A 23934-nucleotide genomic window follows, 5' to 3' on the forward strand; every position below is an offset into this window, starting at 1 on the left:
TACAGGTATCAAAGATTTTCCGCAAGATAGCATATTAATTGATTATAAATAATTTAATGGCGGGAATTATAAAAAAAAAGATATTACTCCTATAACTATCACATAGATTTAAAGATGGTGAGTACAATTGTATCTTGATATAAACTAAAGAAAAATTTTTCGAAATATTCGATAAAATTGATCGTTCCGCCATCTAGTAAAAGAAAGATAGAATTAATTTGTATGTCTCTATAGATATATACAATATCGAACACTACATAATGATCGACGGAGCAAAATACACGAATACAGGTATCAAAGATTTTCCGCAAGATAGCATATTAATTGATTATAAATAATTTAATGGCGGGAATTTTAATAGACATTTTCGAAAAAAGTTCTAATCTAAATTTCATTTAGCTTATTATTATCATTATAACAATAGCAATATACGTTGTATAATTTTGTAAAGCGATCATAAATGATAGAGAATAGTTTTGTTTTATTATAAATAATATTGTTTATTTCTGGTGGGCGAGAAAAAGAATATTAGTTTAGCAAAGAAGCACTTATAATATTTAAAGTGCTATGAAAAATTAGATTTTAGACTTATAAAATAAACATCATAATCGATTTTAAAAACATTTTTTTCCTCTTTTTTTTTTCTTTTTTTTTTTTTGAAAATGACATTATCTTTACAAAAATGTTTTTCGTTTGTCATATACTAAGAGGATTTCAGGTAAAAGAACGGGAAATAAACGACTTGTATTATTAGAATCATAAGTAAAAATAGCAATTTAGAATATATTAGCGTATTTATTCTGTTTTATTTAAAATTTGACTTATAATCTTTTGCATACTCATCAGAAATATATTTGTCTGCAATATATTAGAGTCAATTTACAAAAATGCCATATGTATAATCTCTTATGTTACAATATAATTTATATATTACAAATTTTTTTAAATGCCTAACTATGCGCTTAATTCGCGTTGAATTTGTTCTAACGTTTTTCCTCTCGTTTCTGGAACAATGAATAAAACAAAAACGACACCTAAAGCACAAATAAGAGAAAATAACCAAAACGTACCATAGATATAAATAATATCATTTAAATTAACAAAAGTTTTAGTGACTATAAATGCCAGTGTCCAATTCAAAAAGCAAGCACTACTACCAACGACACTTTTGGTTTCAGGCGTAAAAAGTTCTGAGATCATCATCCACGGAAGAGGACCAAACCCAATTGCAAATGAAATTATAAAAGAACAAACAGACAAGAAAGGTAACCAGCCTAGACTATTTGTACTTGTTGTTTCCAAGAGATAGAAGTAAATACCAAGTGCCAAGTTAGATAAAGACATAATAAGACAAGATATTGTAAGTAATATTTTTCTACCAAGACGATCGACTGTTAATATGCTTATAAATACCATAGCTATTCCAATTACTCCTAGGATAATAGTAGCTACTTTAGGTTCAACAAAACCTCCTGCTTTGTCAAATATAAAACCTATGTAAAATGCAACAACATTTACTCCACTCAATTGTTGAAATGTCATAAGTCCATACGATATTATTATGGCTTTTTTACAAGCTTTAGATTTCAATAAAGATAGAAAAGATACCTTGTTTTTATTAGCCTCTTCTATCATTTTTTTCTGCATATTTAATTCTTGTTCTACATCATATTGAGAACCTCTAAGTTTAATATAAATTTTTCTAGCAGCATCTTCATTTCCTTTAAGTAAATAATATACGGGACTTTCTGGCATAAAGGAAAATGCAATACCAAAGATTATTGGTATGAACCCAGATATAATGGATAATTGATACATATTTATGTCAATTAAATATAGAACGGCTACCATTAAAATACCCATAGTTTTAAATAAATGATAAAATGTACCTAATCTTCCACGAATTTCACTTTCACCAATTTCTGAGGTATACATAGGACCAGTCACACTAAAGGCTCCACCACTAAAACCTGTTAAAAATCTTCCGATATAAAAAAAAGTGACAGACTTTGCAAAGATAATACAAAGCCAGCCAATTGTAAAAGGAATTACAAGCATTAGCATAGAATATTTTCTGCCTATTATATCTGCAAGAGTACCAATAGGTACACACACTACTGCAGATCCAAGTGCTGCGAGTGATCCAATCCATGAATATTCTTCTGGGGTAACAGCAATTTTATATATGGTTGCTATATTGACACCATCTGTACCAGCTTGTGAGGTCCATGATATTGTCACTCCTGATGCTATAGCACCTATGGAGACTGCTAAACTTGCAATGTATTGTAGGAATCTTTTTGGTTTGATTGTTTGCCCACTTTGATAGACAAGGGTATCTTGTGAAAAACCAACAATTTTTTCTATCATATTGCTTTGAATATTTTTTATAAATTGTGTACTTTCGTTTATCTAAAATTAAAGAAAATATTTTGTTACTAAATAGCAGCATGTATTAATAAGTTTTAAACATAAATTACAGAGAAGAAGAGAAAAATGAAGTATTTAAAATTTCGATTACACGATATTGCCGTAACAAAAAAATATTAGTAGATTCTTTCCTCGAAAGCGAAATTATAATATAATAAATAATAAAATGAACAATTATGTTCGATCGTACGAGTAATTTTTCATTTGAATACTTATAAAATAATTTAATATTCTGTATTGTTACAATAAACCCAACTCGATTTTAACATCACGCTTCTACATTTATGTTAGGTATTATTTATACCGATTGGAGAATAATATCAATATTGAAAATAAAAAGAACGTACCATTTTTAATTGATAGATTAACATTTATTTATAACATCGTAAGATAAAATAATGGACCGATAACTTCTTATGGAAATAGAACTATTTTCTAGAAGACTAACAGTTAAATAACAATTTAAAAAATGTTGTTTTTAGTGTATTTTCCTAAACATGTACTCCGACATTTTTCGTCAATAGTAAAACAAAATAAACATGTTAAAATTGATATATCATTTAATAAAAATTTATTAAAAAATGCTAATATAATTTATTTTTAGATATTTTCTGTTTCTTTTTTTATATAAATTATAATACATATTTCTTTTTTCTTTTCTTTTTTTTTTTTTTAACATTTTATATGTAATAACTTTATTGTGTCCATTAAATAATGAATAGTATAAAATAGTATTACTGTTTTTGGATTTATATCTTTATTTAACCTATCATTTTGAAATGAACGAAAAGAAATGTGCGAGTGTCGAAGTTGAAAAAAATGTAGAGAAAAGAAAATGAATATATTACTTAATCAAAGAAATTAGTACAAGTAATAATGTTACTTTTTTATAATACCATATAACGTTGATATTATGTATTTTTTTATTTACATTATTTCATTTTAGGAAATTAACATTATCTGACAATTCATATTCGAAAATTGATTTGTTTATTGAATATAAATTATTCTTTATATTATATAAACCTCGTATTATATAATGATTTTTTCTTTTTTAGATATGAAACCAATTGAACTATAAAGAATTCAAATAAAATCCTTTGTGAATATTAATAATAATACTATTACGAATTATAATAATATTATTATACTTGTATAAGTTATACTGTACAATTATCAAATTATTTATTTCAAAATATAATTATTAACTTATATAATTTCTTTTTTAGTAAATAATAAACATTTGATTATATAGGATTTAAACAGCAGTCTGTGTAGATATTGAAAATGAAACTATTATGAATTATTATAATAAAGTAATACTATCATAATTTACATATATAATTATTAAATTATTTATTTTATCGATTTTTTTATCACCGGACACGAAAGGAAATTGGATTATAGAGCATTATAAAAAAATTTTATCTAGACATACATAATTAAACTCTATTACGAATTATTATAGTAAAGTTATATTAAAATAAATAATACTCTAATTATAAATACATCACTTTTTTAGATACCAAAATATAATTGAATTATAGTGAGTATAAACAAATTCTATTTTCGCATATAAAGAATGGAACAATAACATTTATTGTAATATACTTATACTTGTACAAGTTATACTAAATATTAGTGAAATTATTTGTATAATTATATTATTATTTTAAGATATAAAAGGAAATTAGTTTAGAGAGGATTGTTAAGAAATAAGAAAAATTAATTATAAGAGAATTAATAAGAATGAATGGTAGAAAGAGGAGGAAATAAAAATATGCATTTTGTCGAAGAAATAATGATACGAATCTGCAATTTTCTTGTTTGATTTCACTTGATTCGATCATAGCTTCATTGATCTAATCGATCTAGTCTGATTAGAGCTTTTTTTTAATCAATTTTTAAATTCGATTTACTCTTTTCTCCATTTTTGTAGAGACTGTCGATCGTAATTCTATTTTATATAACAATCAGAATTATATCATTTAGCGTTTATCTAAGATTAGAGAGAGAGAAAGAGAGAAAGAGAGAGAGAGAGAGAGAGAGAGAGAGAGAGAGAGAGAGAGAGAGAGAGAGAGAGAGAAAGAAAGAGAGGGAGAGACAAAGAGAGATATATATATATATATATATATATATATATATATATATATATATAGAGAAAGAAAGAGAGGGAGAGACAAAGAGAGAGAAAGACAGAGAGAGAGAAAGAAAGAGAGGGAGAGACAAAGAGTGACAAAGAGAGAGAAAGAGAGAGAGAGAGAGAGAGAGAGAGAGAGAGGAAGTAATAAAGGAATCAGAAAAATATAACAATATTTCAAGATAACGATAACAAGGTTGAAAAGAATCCTGGTTATTATTACTCTGATAACGAATCGATTCTAAGATTTATTTTTTACTGATCTTATGGCGCATATATCTTATTAAAAATATAATTCTCATGTTACTAGGGCATTTTAATTCTATCTTTTTGTACTTCATGCTATTTTAATATATTATTTCTATTATTAAATTAAATATAATATAAAGAACGTGCCTGTTACGCTATTTGAGCAATTCACAGGCGAAAATGATTAATTCGAATTTTAGAATTCCTTTTTCTTTTTTTTTCAATTTTCTGTATGATCAAAATTTTTATGATCGTTGAATAATAAATAACGCGAATTGTTGGCAATAATTTAATTAATTTTTTTGGCTTTTTGTTTTATGGAATTAGTCAATTTGACAAATAAACGGATCATTTAAGAAAAATACTGGAAATTAGAGAAGCGAAGGATCGTCTGATCGGTAAGAAAGAATGAGGAATAGGGAATGACGAATGAAAAGGAGGAATCGGCAAAGAGGAATTTTGTCCAACGTTATTTTGGAAAATGTACTTTTTTTAACAATCGAACGGAATTAGGCCTATTTAAATTTTTCATGTTTTTGTTTAAATTAAACATTGAATATTAAGTCTGTTCTAAACAAAGATTTTTCATCTGGAATTTCGAATAAATCATTTTTGAAATTTAATGTGTCATGGTAATTTATATTAAATATCAATAAGGATATAATTAATATTTATGTTATCATAAATTTTCGGTATACTTTAAAATTACTTTTGGAAATCATTAAAGTGTTAATTATGTTGAATTAAATTTTTTTTTCATACTAATATTTATATACTATTTAATTTATTAAGAAATGTATACGATTCCGTCCATACGTAATTGTATGTTTTAATGATTAATATAATTCTGAGTAAAAATATATATATGAAACTTAAAAGTATATAAACGAAATATATTTTGTCGTCGATTCTAAGGGAAGATATGAAAGGATTCGCTAAGAAATATAATAGAAAAAGAAAAGAAAAATAATAAAAGGAGAACAGAAACGACGTTTAGTGAAAGAAAAATGAAAAAGAAAAAAGAAAAAATATGTTAAAAGATGAAAGAAAAATATTAATAAATAAAAAAATACACATACTGTATGACAGCCGAGAAGGTTTTTGTATCTCTAAATGACATCTTGTTGTTTAATTATTTATCCAGTATTATCGTTTGATATTTCATTCAACGGTTATAAGCACTTAACGTAATATCACACTGGGATGAATAATAACAGGTAGATCAAACAAGTATTTCTTTTAATTTATAATAAATTTTCCAAACTATAAATCATTGTCTATCCGCCCTTTTCGTTCCGTTACATAAAATGATATTTTAGCATTTATTCGCTAGGCTTTATTATTCCCTCTCCCTCTTTTTCAGTTGCATTCTTTCTCTCTATCTCTCTCTTTCTCTCTCTCTCTCTCTCTCTCTCTCCCTCTCTCTCTTTCTCTCTCCTTGTTACATCATTCTCCTTATCTCTTTTCTTCCTACTGGTTTTCCCTTATTCTCTCGAACATCTACACTTTTGTAATTATTCTACTTGTTATCTACAAGCACGTTCGTTTGTTATTTTTTTTGTAATAAAAATAATAATACAATGAAATCGTATCGAATGATGTATTCATGATATTTATGTATATTAATTAATCAAATGAAATTATTATTTAATGTTGACATAATTGTATAAAAAATATTATATATAATTTTATTATTTGTGGAAATATCACATTGAAAATTGATTTATTCTATTATATACAAAATTGTATAAAATTATGTATTTATTCAATACATACTATAAATTCTACAAATCTATATACATAAATAATTCGATTCATATAAATATGCATATACGATATGTTACTCCTTTTTGTGAATCAATATCGAATTCTAAAATCACTAAATTTTTAACAATAGTCACATTCTACTAAAGCATAATAAGGTTGAAATCGAGAAAAGAAATTATAAAGTATTTTATTGATCAATGATGATTAAATAACTTGTCTTGTATAAATTAAAAACGGTTTAAAAAGTTTTTTGCGATTCATAATTGTCTTTCGTATTAGGGTGCTTAGTTTATCTCAAGGCAATGTTTGGTAATATATTCCTTGATTTCTCTCAATTTATTTTATAAATTTTTATTATGTACTATGTTTCATAACAAATATTAGTTTAGCCTATATAATTCTCGAGTAATAAATGTCATAAATGTCATAAAAACAGTGAAAAAGATAAAAGTTTCGAAATAATAAATTTCGACGGTACGATCGATTAATTTGATTGATAAATGGTTGACACTCTCTAAATTTTAAGTTTATTGTCATTCGAAGGATAGTTATGGAAATGCAATTTGTTACATATTAGAACATGTTAATGAATGTTTGAAAAAATTTATTTATTCAATTCATTTATTCATTATAATTTGTTTGATATTACAAAAATTAAAAATAAAGAATGTTACTTCTATGAATATCATATGGTTTAAAGACGGTGTGCATGATTTTATCTTGATATAAACTTAAAAATATGGTATTGATTAGTTGATAAAAGAAAGATCGAATTAATTTGTATATACAAATTAATTGTATAATATAGCTCTCTATAGGTACATACAATTTCGAACATTACTTAATACTTGCTGGATTAAAATAAACGAGTATAGGTATCAAACATTTTCCGCCAGATAGCTTCTTAATTGAATACAAAATAATTAAATGACTGGGATTTTAATAGAAATTTAAAAAAAAAAATTCTAAAATAAATTTCATTTAGTTTCTTATTTTCATTATAACAATAACAATATACATTGTATAATTTTTCAAAGCGACCATAAATGGTAGAGAATAATATTGTTTTATTATAAATAATATTATATAATTCTTGTGGGCAAGAAAAAGAATATTAATTTTGCAAACAAGCACTTATAATACTTAAAGTGCTATGAAAGATCAGATTTTAGACTTACAAAATAAACATCATAATCGATTTAAAAATATTGTTTTTTTAATTTTGTTTTCTTTTTTGGAAAATGACTTATATATTAAAAATGTATATCTTGATCAAATTTTTTTTGTTTTTCATATAATATTAAAATTTCAGATAAAAGTCTGGGGAAAAAGTGAAATTGATTTGCACTATTAAAATCTTAAGCAAAAAATGATAATCTAGAATATATTAGCGTATTTATTCTGATTTAACCAAAATTTGACTTATAACCCTTTGCATACCTTTGCATACAGAAATTTATTTGTCTAAGACGTATTATAGTTATTTTACAAAAAGATCAGATTTGCAATTTGTATAATCTTTTATACTACAATGTAATTTATGTATTACAAATTTTTTTAAATGCCTAACTATGCGGTTAATTCGCGTTGAATTTGTTCTAACGTTTTTCCTTTCGTTTCTGGGACAAAGAATAAAACAAAAACAACACTTAAAGCACAAATAAGAGAAAAAAACCAAAACGTACCATAGACATGAATAATATCATTTAAATTAACAAAAGTTTTAGTGACAACAAATGCCAGTATCCAATTCAATAAGCAAGCACTACTACCAGCGATACCTTTGGTTTCAGGCGTAAAAAATTCTGAGATCATCATCCACGGAAGAGGACCAAATCCAATTGCAAATGAAACTATATAAGAACCAACAGACAAGAAAGGTAACCAGGCTAGACCATCTGTACTTGATGTTTCCAGGAAATAGAAATAAATACCAAGTGCTAAGTTAGATAAGGACATAATAGTACTAGATATTATAAGTAATATCTTTCTACCTAGACGATCGACTGTTAATAAGCTTACAAATACCATAGATATTGAAATTAAAGATATTATAACAACAGCTCCCTTAGGTCCAATAAAGTTACCTGATGTCTCAAATATAAAACCAATGTATGCTACAATAGCGTTTACTCCACTCAATTGTTGAAATGCCATAAGTCCATACGATATTATTATGGCTTTTTTACAAGCTTTAGATTTCAATAAAGATAGAAAAGATACCTTGTTTTTATTAGCCTCTTCTATCATTTTTTTCTGCATATTTAATTCTTGTTCTACATCATATTGAGAACCTCTAAGTTTAATATAAATTTTTCTAGCAGCATCTTCATTTCTTTTAAGTAAATAATATACGGGACTTTCTGGCATGAAAGAAAATGCTATACCAAAGATTATTGGTACGAATCCAGATATAATGGATAATTGATAGATATTTACGTCAAATAAATCTAATACAGATGTCAGTAAAACACCCAGACTTTGAAATAAATGATAAAATGTACCTAATCTTCCACGAATTTCACTTTCACCAATTTCTGAGGTATACATAGGACCTGTTACACAAAATGCTCCGCCGCTAAAACCTGTTAAGAACCTTCCAACATAAAAAAAAGCGACAGACTTTGCAAAAATGATACAAAGCCAACCAATTGTAAAAGGAATTACAAGCATTAGCATAGAATATTTTCTGCCTACTATATCTGCAAAAGTACCAATAGGTACACACACTACTGCAGAACCAAGTGCTGCAAGTGATCCAATCCATGAATATTCTTCTGGGGTAACAACAATTTTATATATGGTTGCTATATTGACACCATCTGTACCGGCTTGTGAGGTCCATAATATTGACATTCCTGATGCTATTGCACCTATGGAGACTGCTAAACTTGCAATGTATTGTAGAAACCTTTTTGTTTTGATTTTTTGCTCATTTGGAGAGACAAGTGTTTCTTGAGAAAATCCAACAATTTTTTCAGCCATATTTCTTCGAGTATTTTTTCGTAATGGTGCTTTTTCGTTTATCTAAAATTAAAGAAAATATTTTGTTACTAAATAGCAGCATGTATTAATAAGTTTTAAACATAAATTACAGAGGAGAAGAGAAAAATGAAGTATTTAAAATTTTGATTGCATGATATTGCCAAAACAAAAAAATATTAGTAGATTCTTTCTTCAAAAGCGAAATTATAATATAATAAATAATAAAATGAACAATTATGTTCGATCGTACGAGTAATTTTTCATTTGAATACTTATAAAATAATTTAATATTCTGTATTGTTACAATAAACCCACCTCGATTTTAACATCACGCTCCTACATTATTGTTAGGTATTATTCATACTGATTGGAGAATAATATCAATATTGAAAATAAAAAGAACGTACCATTTTTAATTGATAGATTAACATTTATTTATAACATCGTAAGATAAAATAATGGACCGATAACTTCTTATGGAAATAGAACTATTTTCTAAAAGACTAACAGTTAAATAACAATTTAAAAAATGTTGTTTTTAGTGTATTTTCCTAAACATGTACTCGGACATTTTTCGTCGATAGTAAAACAAAATAAACATGTTAAAATTGATATATAATTTAATAAAAATTTATTAAAAAATGTTAATATAATTTATTTTTAGATATTTTCTGTTTCTTTTTTTATATAAATTATAATACATATTTCTTTTTTCTTTTCTTTTTTTTTTTTAACATTTTATATGTAATAACTTTATTGTGTCCATTAAATAATGAATAGTATAAAATAATATTACTGTTTTTAGATTTATATCTTTATTTAATCTATCATTTTGAAATGAACGAAAAGAAATGTGCGAGTGTCGAAGTTGAAAAAAATGTAGAGAAAAGAAAATGAATATATTACTTAATCAAAGAAATTAGTACAAGTAATAATGTTACTTTTTTATAATACCATATAATGTTGATATTATGTATTTTTTTATTTACATTATTTCATTTTAGGAAATTAACATTATCTGACAATTCATATTCGAAAATTGATTTTTTTGTTGAATATAAATTATACTTTATATTATAGAAATCTCGAATTATATAATGATTTTTTCTTTTTTAGATATGAAACCAATTGAACTATAAAGAATTCAAATAAAGTCCTTTGTGAATATTAATAATAATACTATTACGAATTATAATAATATTATTATACTTGTATAAGTTATACTGTACAATTATCAAATTATTTATTTCAAAATATAATTATTAACTTATATAATTTCTTTTTTAGTAAATAATAAACATTTGATTATATAGGATTTAAACAGCAGTCTGTGTAGATATTGAAAATGAAACTATTATGAATTATTATAATAAAGTAATACTATCATAATTTACAGATATAATTATTAAATCATTTATTTTATCGATTTTTTTATCACCGGACACGAAAGGAAATTGGATTATAGAGCATTATAAAAAAATTTTATCTTGACATACATAATTAAACTCTATTACGAATTATTATAGTAAAATTATATTAAAATAAATAATACTCTAATTATTAATACATCACTTTTTTAGATACCAAAATATAATTGAATTATAGTGAATATAAACAAATTCTATTTTCGCATATAAAGAATGGAACAATAACATTTATTGTAATATACTTATACTTGCACAAGTTATACTAAATATTAGTGAAATTATTTGTATAATTATATTATTATTTTAAGATATAAAAAGAAATTAGTTCAGAGAGGATTGTTAAGAAATAAGAAAAATGAATTATAAGAGAATTAATAAGAATGAATGGTAGAAAGAGGAGGAAATAAAAATATGCATTTTGTCGAAGAAATAATGATACGAATGTGCAATTTTCTTGTTTGATTTCACGCGATTCAATCATAGCTTCATTGATCTAATCGACCTAGTTTGATTGTAGTTTCTTTTTTATTCAATTGTTAAGGTAATTCCATTTACTCTTTTCTCCACTTTTGTAGAGACTATCGATCGTAATTCTATTTTATATAACAACATCAAAATTATATCATTTAGAGTTTATCTAAGATTAGAGAGAGAGAGAGAGAGAGAAAGAGAGAGAGAAAGAGAGAGAGAGAGTGAGAGAGAAAAAGTGAAGAAGGAATAAGAAAAATATAAACAACGAAATTTTGTAGATAACGATTACATTGTTGAAAAGAATCCTGGTTATTATTATTCTGATAACGAATCGATTCTAAGATTTATTTTTTACTGATCTTATGATGCATATATCTTATTAAAAATATAATTCTCATGTTATTAGGGCATTTTAATTCTATCTTTTTGTACTTCATGCTATTTTAATACATTATTTGTATTTTTACATTAAATATAATATAAAGAACGTGGCTGTTACACTATTTGTGCCATTCACAAGCTAAAACGAAGAATTCGAATTTTAGAATTCCTGAATTTTCTAAATGATTAAAATTTTTAAAAATTTGTTGAATAACAAATAATACAAATTGATGATAATAACTTTATTAATTTTCTTTTCTTTTTGTTTTGTAGTATTAATCGATTAGACCAATGAACGCATTCTTTAAGAAAAATATTGAAAAATACAAAGAAGCTTTAGGATCGTCTAATCAGTAAGCGAAAAATGCAAAATGAGGAATGAAAAAAAGGAATTGACAAAGGGAAAATTTTTCGAATGTTATATTGGAAAATTTTTTTCTGACAGTCGAACGGAATAATCACTATTTACATTTTTCTAAAATTAATTCTTTTTTGAACAAAAATTTTTCATCTTTTTAATAAATTTATAATAAATATTTTTTTTAATTTAGTATATAAGGGCAATTTATATTAAATATCAATAAGGATATAAATAATATTTCTATTACAATTAATTTATTAGTACAATTTAAAATTACTTTTGGAAATCTTTAAGATGTTATTTATATTAAATTACATTATTTTTTCATATTAATATTTATATACTATTTAATTTATTAAGAAATTTGTACAATCCCACGTAACTGTATGTTTTAATGATTAATATAATGTTGAGTACGAGTGTATATATAAAATATAAACTAAATAAATTCTATCGTCAATTCGAAAAAAAATATTTATGGATTTACTAAGAAAAAAGAGAGGAAAAATAGAAAGAGAAATAATAAAGGATGGATAGAAGCATTGTTCAAAGAAAGGAAATAGCAAAAAAAAAAAAAAGAAAAAATATATTAAAAGAAGAAAGAAAAATATCAATAATTAAGATAGATACATACTCTATGACAGCCGAGAATATTTTTGTATCTTTAAACGACATCTTGTTGAATGGTCCTATTCGTAGATTTATTATTTATCCAATATTGTCATTTAATATATTATTGAACGGACATTTATTATATCATTGAACGAGCATTTCAGATTATGAGCATTTAACGTAATATTACACTGATATAAATATAATTTATATATTTATATTATAAATATAATTTAACTGATAATAACAGATAGAACAAACAAGTATTTACTCTCACGTATCTAACTTCAAAATTTTTCAAACTACAAATCGTTGCCGATCCGTCCGTTTCATTCTCTTTCGGAAAATAACATTTTAAGATTTGGTTCACTGAGCTTTATTATCCTCTCTCACTTTTTCCACTCTCTTTATTTTTTTCTTTTTCGCTTTCTCTCCCTCTCTCTCTCTCTCCTTGTTACATCATTATCCTTATCTCTTATCTTCCTACTGGTTTTCCCATATTATCTCGAACATCTACACTTTTTTAATCATTTTACTTCTTATCTACAAGCACGTTTATTCGTTATTTTTTTTTTTTGTAATAAAAATAATAATACAATGAAATCGTATCGAATGATGTATTCATGATATTTATGTATATTAATTAATCAAATGAAATTATTATTTAATGTTGACATAATTGTATATAAAATATTATATATAATTTTATTATTTGTGGAAATATCACATTGAAAATTGATTTATTCTATTATATATAAAATTGTATAAAATTATGTATTTATTCAATACATACTATAAATTCTACAAATCTATATACATAAATAATTCGATTCATATAAATATGCATATACGATATGTTACTCCTTTTTGTGAATCAATATCGAATTCTAAAATCACTAAATTTTTAACAATAGTCACATTCTACTAAAGCATAATAAGGTTGAAATCGAGAAAAGAAATTATAAAGTATTTTATTGATCAATAATGATTAAATAACGTGTCTTGTATAAATTAAAAACGGTTTAAAAAGTTTTTTGCGATTCATAATTGTCTTTCGTATTAGGGTGCTTGGTTTATCTCAAGGCAATGTTTGATAATATATTCCTTGATTTCTCTCAATTTATTTTATAAATTTTTTATTATGTACTATATTTCATAACAAATATTAGTTTAGCCTATATAATTCTCGAGTAACTGTCATAAGTGTCTTTAAAAAAGTGGAAAAGGTAAAAGTTTCGAAATAATAAATCTTAACGGTTCGATCGATTAAGTAGAAATACATAAATACGTTAATTCAGTGTTTGTATCTGAAAATAAATCCAACTAACGAAATGATTGATATTTTTATCATAGTAAATAAATATATCAATACAAACTTTTATCGATATTATTGATAGACTTTGATGTTTCTTCTATAATGATACGGGTTAGAACCAATCACTTAAGAATAATCACTTACAGTGATATTTCTACATATATATTTTTAGAATATTCTTCTAATGTATAGAGAACGTTGCAAATTTTCATTTTCTCTCGTTTGTACCTCTGACTGGTAAATAAACCGTTTTCTAAGCTACGTTTAAATCAAGATGAATGAAATTCCTTTTGAAATTTACATTCGTCAACTATCAAATTGCGTTCTGTGAAGTACGTGTAAAGATCAAATTAGTTTAACAATGCTACTACAATGAATTTAAACAAATTAATTATAGAGAATATTTATGATATAAATTTTTATTATATGTAAAAGGAAAGCAGTGTGTGTGTGTGTGTGTGTGTATACTTTTAGCGATCACCATTTTGTCTGACATAGAAAATATATATTTTGTTATCGATTTATTGATTAAAATCATTTTAATTATTCGATCATTGACGTACATTTTTTTTGTCGCATATTTGGTCCTTCACAGAGTATAATCAATGATATATGGATGCATGCATGCATATGTATTCATCCTTTTATTCCTCGTTGATTACTTAGTCAGATAATCTTATCATTTTCACTGTCTTTCTTTTACTTTCTCTTTTTTACACTTTTTTACTCTTTTTTACTCTTTTTTAATGTATATTTCTTGCTTTATTCACAAATATTCATATATCGAGATGAAGGAATGTATGCAAATTTAATTATGAAGTCGATATGCAGTGTGTTTAATCTGAACAGTGAATATTCTAATTTCTTTATTCATTTTACTATTGCTTATAAGAATAATATTGTTTTGATGATTGATAAATTGTTGACACTCTCTAAATTTTAAGTTGATTGTCATTCAAAGGGTAGTTATGAAAATGCAATTTGTTACATGAAAGAACATATTAATGAATGTTTGAAAAAATTTATTTATTTAATTCATTTATTCATTATAATTTGTTTAATATTACAAAAAATAAAAACAAAGAATGTTACTGGTATGAATATTATATTATTTATTTAATATTAGAATAAACAGAGGAGAAAAGAATATTACTTCTATGAATATCATATGGTTTAAAGACGGTGTGCATAATTTTATCTTGATATAAACTTAAAAATATGGTATTGATTAGTTGATAAAAGAAAGATCGAATTAATTTGTATATACAAATTAATTGTATAATATAGCTCTCTATAGGTACATACAATTTCGAACATTATTTAATACTTGTTGGATTAAAATAAACGAGTATAGGTATCAAACATTTTCCGCCAGATAGCTTCTTAATTGAATACAAAATAATTAAATGACTGGGATTTTAATAGGAATTTTTAAAAAAGATTCTAAAATAAATTTCATTTAGTTTCTTATTTTCATTATAACAATAACAATATACATTGTATAATTTTTCAAAGCGACCATAAATGGTAGAGAATAATATTGTTTTATTATAAATAATATTATATAATTCTTGTGGGCGAGAAAAAGAATATTAATTTTGCAAACAAGCACTTATAATACTTAAAGTGTTATGAAAGATCAGATTTTAGACTTACAAAATAAACATCATAATCAATTTAAAGATATTGTTTTTTTAATTTTGTTTTCTTTTTTGGAAAATGACTTATATATTAAAAATGTATATTTTGATCTATTTTTTTTGGTTTTTCATATAATATTAGAATTTCAGATAAAAGTATGGGGAAAAAGTGAAATTGATTTGCACTATTAGAATCTTAAGCAAAAAATGATAATCTAGAATATATTAGCGTATTTATTCTGTTTTAACCAAAATTTGACTTATAACCCTTTGCATATCTTTGCATACAGAAATTTATTTGTCTAAGACGTATTATAGTTATTTTACAAAAAGATCAGATTTGCAATTTGTATAACCTTTTATATTACAATGTAATTTGTATATAACAAATTTTTTTAAATGCCTAACTATGCGCTTAATTCGCGTTGAATTTGTTCTAACGTTTTTCCTTTCGTTTCTGGGACAAAGAATAAAACGAAAACAACACCTAAAGCGCAAATAAGGGAAAATAACCAAAACGTACCATAGATATGAATAATATCATTTAAATTAACAAAAGTTTTAGTGACAATAAATGCCAGTATCCAATTCAATAAGCAAGCACTACTACCAGCGATACCTTTGGTTTCAGCCGTAAAAAATTCTGAGATCATCATCCACGGAAGAGGACCAAATCCAATTGCAAATGAAACGATGAAAGAACAAACAGATAAGAGTGGTAACCAGCCTAGACTACTTGTACTTGTTGTTTCTAAGAGATAGAAGTAAATACCAAGTGCTAAATTAGATAAAGCCATAAAAGTACTAGATATTATAAGCAATATTTTTCTACCTAGACGATCGACTGTTAATGTGCTAATAAATACCATAGTTATTCCAATTACTCCTATGACAATAGCAGCTTCTTTAGGTCCAACAAATCCTCCTGCTTTGTCAAATATAAAACCAACGTAAAATGAAACAGCATTTACTCCACTCAATTGTTGAAATCCCATAAGTCCATACGATATTAATATGGCTTTTTTGCAAGCTTTAGATTTCAATAAAGTTAGAAAAGATACCTTGTTTTTATTAGCCTCTTCTATCATTTTTTTCTGCATACTTAATTCTTGTTCTACATCATATTGAGAACCTCTAAGTTTAATATAAATTTTCCTAGCGGTATCTTCATTTCCTTTAATTAAATAGTATACAGGACTTTCTGGCATGAAAAAAAATGCTATACCAAAGATTATTGGTATAAACCCAGATATAATGGATAACTGGTACATATTTACGCCAATATTTAAGATGGATACTAGTAGAATACCTATAGTGAGAAATAACTGATAAAATGTACCTAATCTTCCACGAATTTCACTTTCACCTATTTCTGAGGTATACATAGGACCTGTTACACAAAATGCTCCGCCGCTAAAACCTGTTAAGAACCTTCCAACATAAAAAAAAGCGACAGACTTTGCAAAGATAATACAAAGCCAGCCAATTGTAAAAGGAATTACAAGCATTAGCATAGAATATTTTCTGCCTATTATATCTGCAAGAGTACCAATAGGTACACACACTACTGCAGATCCAAGTGCTGCGAGTGATCCAATCCATGAATATTCTTCTGAGGTAATGGTGATTTTATATATGGTTGCTATATTGACACCATCTGTACCAGCTTGAGAAGTCCATGATACTGACATTCCTGCTGCTATTGCACCTATGGAGGCTGCTAAACTTGCAATGTATTGTAGAAACCTTTTTGCTTTGATTGTTTGCTCAGTTTGAGAGACAAGGATTTCTTGAGAAAATCCAACAATTTTTTCTGCCATATTTCTTCGAATATCTTTTAGTAATGGTGCTTTTTCGTTTATCTAAAATTAAAGAAAATATTTTGTTACTAAATAGCAGCATGTATTAATAAGTTTTAAACATAAATTACAGAGGAGAAGAGAAAAATGAAGTATTTAAAATTTTGATTGCATGATATTGCCAAAACAAAAAAATATTAGTAGATTCTTTCTTCAAAAGCGAAATTATAATATAATAAATAATAAAATGAACAATTATGTTCGATCGTACGAGTAATTTTTCATTTGAATACTTATAAAATAATTTAATATTCTGTATTGTTACAATAAACCCACCTCGATTTTAACATCACGCTCCTACATTATTGTTAGGTATTATTCATACTGATTGGAGAATAATATCAATATTGAAAATAAAAAGAACGTACCATTTTTAATTGATAGATTAACATTTATTTATAACATCGTAAGATAAAATAATGGACCGATAACTTCTTATGGAAATAGAACTATTTTCTAAAAGACTAACAGTTAAATAACAATTTAAAAAATGTTGTTTTTAGTGTATTTTCCTAAACATGTACTCGGACATTTTTCGTCGATAGTAAAACAAAATAAACATGTTAAAATTGATATATAATTTAATAAAAATTTATTAAAAAATGTTAATATAATTTATTTTTAGATATTTTCTGTTTCTTTTTTTATATAAATTATAATACATATTTCTTTTTTCTTTTCTTTTTTTTTTTAACATTTTATATGTAATAACTTTATTGTGTCCATTAAATAATGAATAGTATAAAATAATATTACTGTTTTTAGATTTATATCTTTATTTAATCTATCATTTTGAAATGAACGAAAAGAAATGTGCGAGTGTCGAAGTTGAAAAAAATGTAGAGAAAAGAAAATGAATATATTACTTAATCAAAGAAATTAGTACAAGTAATAATGTTACTTTTTTATAATACCATATAATGTTGATATTATGTATTTTTTTATTTACATTATTTCATTTTAGGAAATTAACATTATCTGACAATTCATATTCGAAAATTGATTTTTTTGTTGAATATAAATTATACTTTATATTATAGAAATCTCGAATTATATAATGATTTTTTCTTTTTTAGATATGAAACCAATTGAACTATAAAGAATTCAAATAAAGTCCTTTGTGAATATTAATAATAATACTATTACGAATTATAATAATATTATTATACTTGTATAAGTTATACTGTACAATTATCAAATTATTTATTTCAAAATATAATTATTAACTTATATAATTTCTTTTTTAGTAAATAATAAACATTTGATTATATAGGATTTAAACAGCAGTCTGTGTAGATATTGAAAATGAAACTATTATGAATTATTATAATAAAGTAATACTATCATAATTTACAGATATAATTATTAAATCATTTATTTTATCGATTTTTTTATCACCGGACACGAAAGGAAATTGGATTATAGAGCATTATAAAAAAATTTTATCTTGACATACATAATTAAACTCTATTACGAATTATTATAGTAAAATTATATTAAAATAAATAATACTCTAATTATTAATACATCACTTTTTTAGATACCAAAATATAATTGAATTATAGTGAATATAAACAAATTCTATTTTCGCATATAAAGAATGGAACAATAACATTTATTGTAATATACTTATACTTGCACAAGTTATACTAAATATTAGTGAAATTATTTGTATAATTATATTATTATTTTAAGATATAAAAAGAAATTAGTTCAGAGAGGATTGTTAAGAAATAAGAAAAATGAATTATAAGAGAATTAATAAGAATGAATGGTAGAAAGAGGAGGAAATAAAAATATGCATTTTGTCGAAGAAATAATGATACGAATGTGCAATTTTCTTGTTTGATTTCACGCGATTCAATCATAGCTTCATTGATCTAATCGATCTAGTCTGATTAGAGTTTTTTTTTAATCAATTTTTAAATTCGATTTACTCTTTTCTCCATTTTTGCAGAGACTGTCGATCGTAATTCTATTTTATATAACAACATCAAAATTATATCATTTACAGTTTGTCTAAGATTAAAGTGAGAGAGAGAGAGAGAAAGAGGGAGAGAGAGAGAGAGAGGGAGAGTGAGAGAGAAGAGAGATACAGATAAATGGGTAGTTAGATAGAGAGAAAGAGAAAGATATGGAGAGAGACAGAGAAAGATAAAGAGAGAGAGAGAGAAAGAGAGAGAGAAAGAGAGAGAGTGGGAGAGAGAGAGAAAGTAATGAAGAATTAAGAAAAATGTAAACAACGATATTTTTAGATAACGATAACAAGGTTGAAAAGAATCCTGGTTATTATTACTCTGATAACGAATCGATTCTAAGATTTATTTTTTACTGATCTTATGGCGCATATATCTTATTAAAAATATAATTCTCATGTTACTAGGGCATTTCAATTCTATCTTTTTGTACTTCATGCTATTTTAATATATTATTTCTATTATTAAATTAAATATAATATAAAGAACGTGCCTGTTACGCTATTTGAGCAATTCACAGGCGAAAATGATTAATTCGAATTTTAGAATTCCTTTTTCTTTTTTTTTCAATTTTCTGTATGATCAAAATTTTTATGATCGTTGAATAATAAATAACGCGAATTGTTGGCAATAATTTAATTAATTTTTTTGGCTTTTTGTTTTGTGGAATTAATCAATTTGACAAATAAACGGATCATTTAAGAAAAATACTAGAAACTAGAGAAGCGAAGGATCGTCTGATCGGTAAGAAAGAATGAGGAATAGTGAATGACGAATGAAAAAGAGGAATCGGCAAAGAGGAATTTTGTCCAACGTTATTTTGGAAAATGTACTTTTTTTAACAATCGAACGGAATTAGGCCTATTTAAATTTTTCATGTTTTTGTTTAAATTAAACATTGAATATTAAGTCTGTTCTAAACAAAGATTTTTCATCTGAAATTTCGAATAAATCATTTTTGGAATTTAATGTGTCATGGTAATTTATATTAAATATCAATAAGGATATAATTAATATTTATGTTATCATAAATTTTCGGTATACTTTAAAATTATTTTTGGAAATCATTAAAGTGTTAATTATGTTGAATTAAATTTTTTTTTCATACTAATATTTATATACTATTTAATTTATTAAGAAATGTATACGATTCCGTCCATACGTAATTGTATGTTTTAATGATTAATATAATTCTGAGTAAAAATATATATATGAAACTTAAAAGTATATAAACGAAATATATTTTGTCGTCGATTCTAAGGGAAGATATGAAAGGATTCGCTAAGAAATATAATAGAAAAAGAAAAGAAAAATAATAAAAGGAGAACAGAAACGATGTTTAGTGAAAGAAAAATGAAAAAGAAAAAAGAAAAAATATGTTAAAAGATGAAAGAAAAATATTAATAAATAAAAAAATACACATACTGTATGACAGCCGAGAAGGTTTTTGTATCCCTAAATGGCATGTTGAACGGTTACGTGCACTTAACGTAATATCACAACAAAATATTTAATAATAGGAAGAACTAACAAGTATTTACTTTAACTTATAATAAACTTTTCGAATTATAAATCGTTGCCAATCCTTCCGTTTCATTCCATTACGTAAGATGACATTTTGGGATTTAGTTCACTAACCTTTATTATTCTATCTCCCTCTTTTCCTCTCTGTGCGTGTCTCTTTCTCTCTCTTCCTGTTATACCAAAATCCTTATCTCTTTTCTTCTTACTGGTTTCCTCTTATCAACTCGTGTATTTATACCTTTTTAATCGTTCCACTTCTCTACGAGTTTCTTTGTTCATTTTTTTCTGTAAGAAAAATAATAATATAATTAAAATCGTATCGAATGATGTATACATGATATATACAAGTATTGATCGATCAAATGATACTATTATTTAATATTATATATAATTTTATTATTTGTCAAAATATTATATTGAAAATTGATTTATCCTATTATTTATAATATTATATATAATTGTATATTGAATCAATACATATTATAAGGTTAAATCTATATACATGATTAATTCAGTTTATGTACATACATATAAATATGTATATATAGGTAGATATATACATACATATTATCTATTAAATCAAATTATTATTGGATATGAAAAGAAATGATAAAAAATCTGTTCTATTTTTTTCAATTTTTATCGATACATTTGGCTGCCTCATTACAAAGATCTATCATTTTGACATTTCAAGGTCATATCGTTAAATAATGTTTTGCTTTATAAAGATTTCTGTACGTTTATTATACAATATATTGATACTTACTATTATATATCAACAGATGTTATCAAATAGATTACGATATGATAATATGGAACAGATATTCTGTTCAGAAATTAGTTTGATAAAAGCATATAGATGATAACCAAATCGATTAGTAATTAATCTTTACATCGAAATGGTACAAAGATAATTTTTATCCTTTTTTCATTTCTATTTTTTTCTTGACGCTTCTTGACTTTATTACAATATAATTAACTTATTTAATTATTATTTGTTATTAACCATTTATACGAATTATATCAAGAAATAATAAACTGTACATTTTTTCCCTCTTCATCAACAATTATAATCAATAATAAACGATAAAGACAATAGGATGAAATCAGTTTTGATCCAGACAATTTATCGTGATAATATCATCAATAAAAATGATATTTTCTAAAAAAAATTGAATTATTTTTATTTATTGTGATAATGATTATTGTTATCGACAACGGATGAATATAAAACATTAATCTTTTTCTTTTAGATATTACACCATAGTTTTTCTTTTATTCATATATTCCTGCGAATTATTTCGCAGAATACATTTCTATTGAAAATAACGTTTATTTTCATTTTATTTTTTTTTCCGTAAAGCAAAATGTTGTTACGGTATCAATGTTTATTATTTAAAAATCATTAAGGAGATTTAACGTGTTACAATCATAAAGAAATAAGAATAAAATCTTATGTAATTTTTATAACAAAATTATAATATATATTTATATATACATTTATATACATTATTATATTTAATCATTTTATATATATATATATATATATATATATATCGTTTAATCATTATTATACATATTATATATGTACATTTTTTACGAATAATCAAAAATATGGGCATTGAAAGAAGGAAAGAGAGAAAGTGATTAACAAAAATGAAAGGAAAGCATCGAAAATTGATTAATTATATTTTCCTATATCTACCAAAAAAAAAAAGAGAAAAAATGAAGAAAAAGAAAGTATCTTTATTTATTTAATTTTTGTAAATTAAATTGCATTAATTTTTGGCTACTATATTTAATTCTCTATAATTCCATATAATTTTACAATCACGAATTTGTATTTATAATTTTTTATATTATAATTTTTTGCAAGGACATCAATTAATCTCTCTTTAAAAGAATTAATAAATGTACGTTTTACTTTTTAATTTCTAAACAATTAATTTTTTTTATCATAAAATTAATTCATAAAGAAATTAGTTTTTATTAGAAAGTTAAATATGAACGAATATAAACAATATGAAATATTCTTATAAAATTCACATTTAAATTCTATTGCATTTAGCAAACGACAAAATCCTTAGTATAATTATTTAAAGTAATATATACATTAAAGTAAAATATTTAGTATAATTTTCAATATGAGTTAACAACTGATACAATGGTGCAATAGCAACTTTGGAACGTGAGTTAGCAACTGATATAACATATTTCAATATGGTGCAATATGTTGCAATACGTTGCAACATGAGATAACAACCGATAGAATATACTACAATTACATTGTTTACAAATGAAAGGAAAATACACTTATGGGGGATGTTCCGCACTCTTCCTTCTCCATCTCTTCCTTATCGTCCTCTATCTACTCTTCATCTTACTCTTCTTATTGTTACTTTACGCTAAAGCGAGGAAAATGATTAATTTCTAAAAGATTATCGCAAAAGTTCTCATACAATGATTCTGCAAATTCGCGAGAATACCGTAGTAACAGCAGTATATATAAAATAATATATATTAACTTCCTTTTACAAGTTTATTAAAAATTGTTATATCATAAACATTTGTTCTACGATTGCGTTACAAGGAAATGTATTAATTGCACAACAGAAATGGTTCAAAAACGCTTATGTAGATGTAAATAAATAGATGAATGTGTGTTTATATAGAATAACTTTATGTATTTATTATCTATTTAATAGTCAATAAAATATATAAGATATTAAATATATATTAGAAACTAACGAGAAAGGTCATATTTGGGCAATAAAATTAAATGTCTAATGAATTTAAA

At 24.4% G+C, this 23934-nt stretch overlaps 2 protein-coding genes and 1 pseudogene across 6 annotated transcripts; all 3 read right to left on the reverse strand.

The window, feature by feature from the left end:
* Positions 1-767: 767 nt before the first annotated feature.
* On the reverse strand, positions 768-6131 carry LOC118441335 (facilitated trehalose transporter Tret1-like). 2 transcript variants are annotated; one of them, XM_085660104.1, is made up of 3 exons: positions 5899-6131; positions 1890-2412; positions 768-1748 (listed from the first exon to the last, which is right to left on the reverse strand). In XM_085660104.1, the coding sequence occupies exons 2-3, from the start codon at positions 2368-2370 to the stop codon at positions 955-957; spliced, it is 1275 nt and encodes a 424-aa protein (XP_085516230.1). In that variant the 5' UTR covers positions 2371-2412; positions 5899-6131; the 3' UTR covers positions 768-954. The 2 variants fall into 2 exon arrangements, with proteins under 2 accessions (XP_085516230.1, XP_035721465.1); XM_035865572.2 differs by having other exon boundaries at positions 769-2412.
* Positions 6132-7666: 1535 nt separating this feature from the next.
* LOC118441416 (facilitated trehalose transporter Tret1 pseudogene) lies at positions 7667-13192 on the reverse strand (annotated as a pseudogene). The gene is made up of 2 exons (XR_014982699.1): positions 12846-13192; positions 7667-9613 (listed from the first exon to the last, which is right to left on the reverse strand). The product of XR_014982699.1 is annotated as a facilitated trehalose transporter Tret1 pseudogene (transcript).
* Positions 13193-15373: 2181 nt separating this feature from the next.
* LOC118441414 (facilitated trehalose transporter Tret1-like) lies at positions 15374-21406 on the reverse strand. Of its 3 annotated transcripts, XM_085660113.1 has the most exons (3): positions 21252-21406; positions 16611-17640; positions 15374-16529 (listed from the first exon to the last, which is right to left on the reverse strand). In XM_085660113.1, exons 2-3 carry the CDS (start codon positions 17596-17598, stop codon positions 16186-16188), a joined length of 1332 nt encoding a protein of 443 aa, XP_085516239.1. In that variant the 5' UTR covers positions 17599-17640; positions 21252-21406; the 3' UTR covers positions 15374-16185. The 3 variants fall into 3 exon arrangements, with proteins under 3 accessions (XP_085516239.1, XP_035721657.1, XP_035721658.1); XM_035865764.2 differs by lacking the exon at positions 21252-21406 and adding an exon at positions 21039-21239 and having other exon boundaries at positions 15375-17640; XM_035865765.2 differs by having other exon boundaries at positions 15376-17640; positions 21252-21405.
* Between the last annotated feature and the right edge of the window lie 2528 nt (positions 21407-23934).

Source organism: Vespa mandarinia, chromosome 11 (genome assembly GCF_050613455.1).
Source record: "Vespa mandarinia isolate Hongniang chromosome 11, ASM5061345v1, whole genome shotgun sequence".
Lineage (NCBI taxonomy): Eukaryota > Metazoa > Arthropoda > Insecta > Hymenoptera > Vespidae > Vespa > Vespa mandarinia.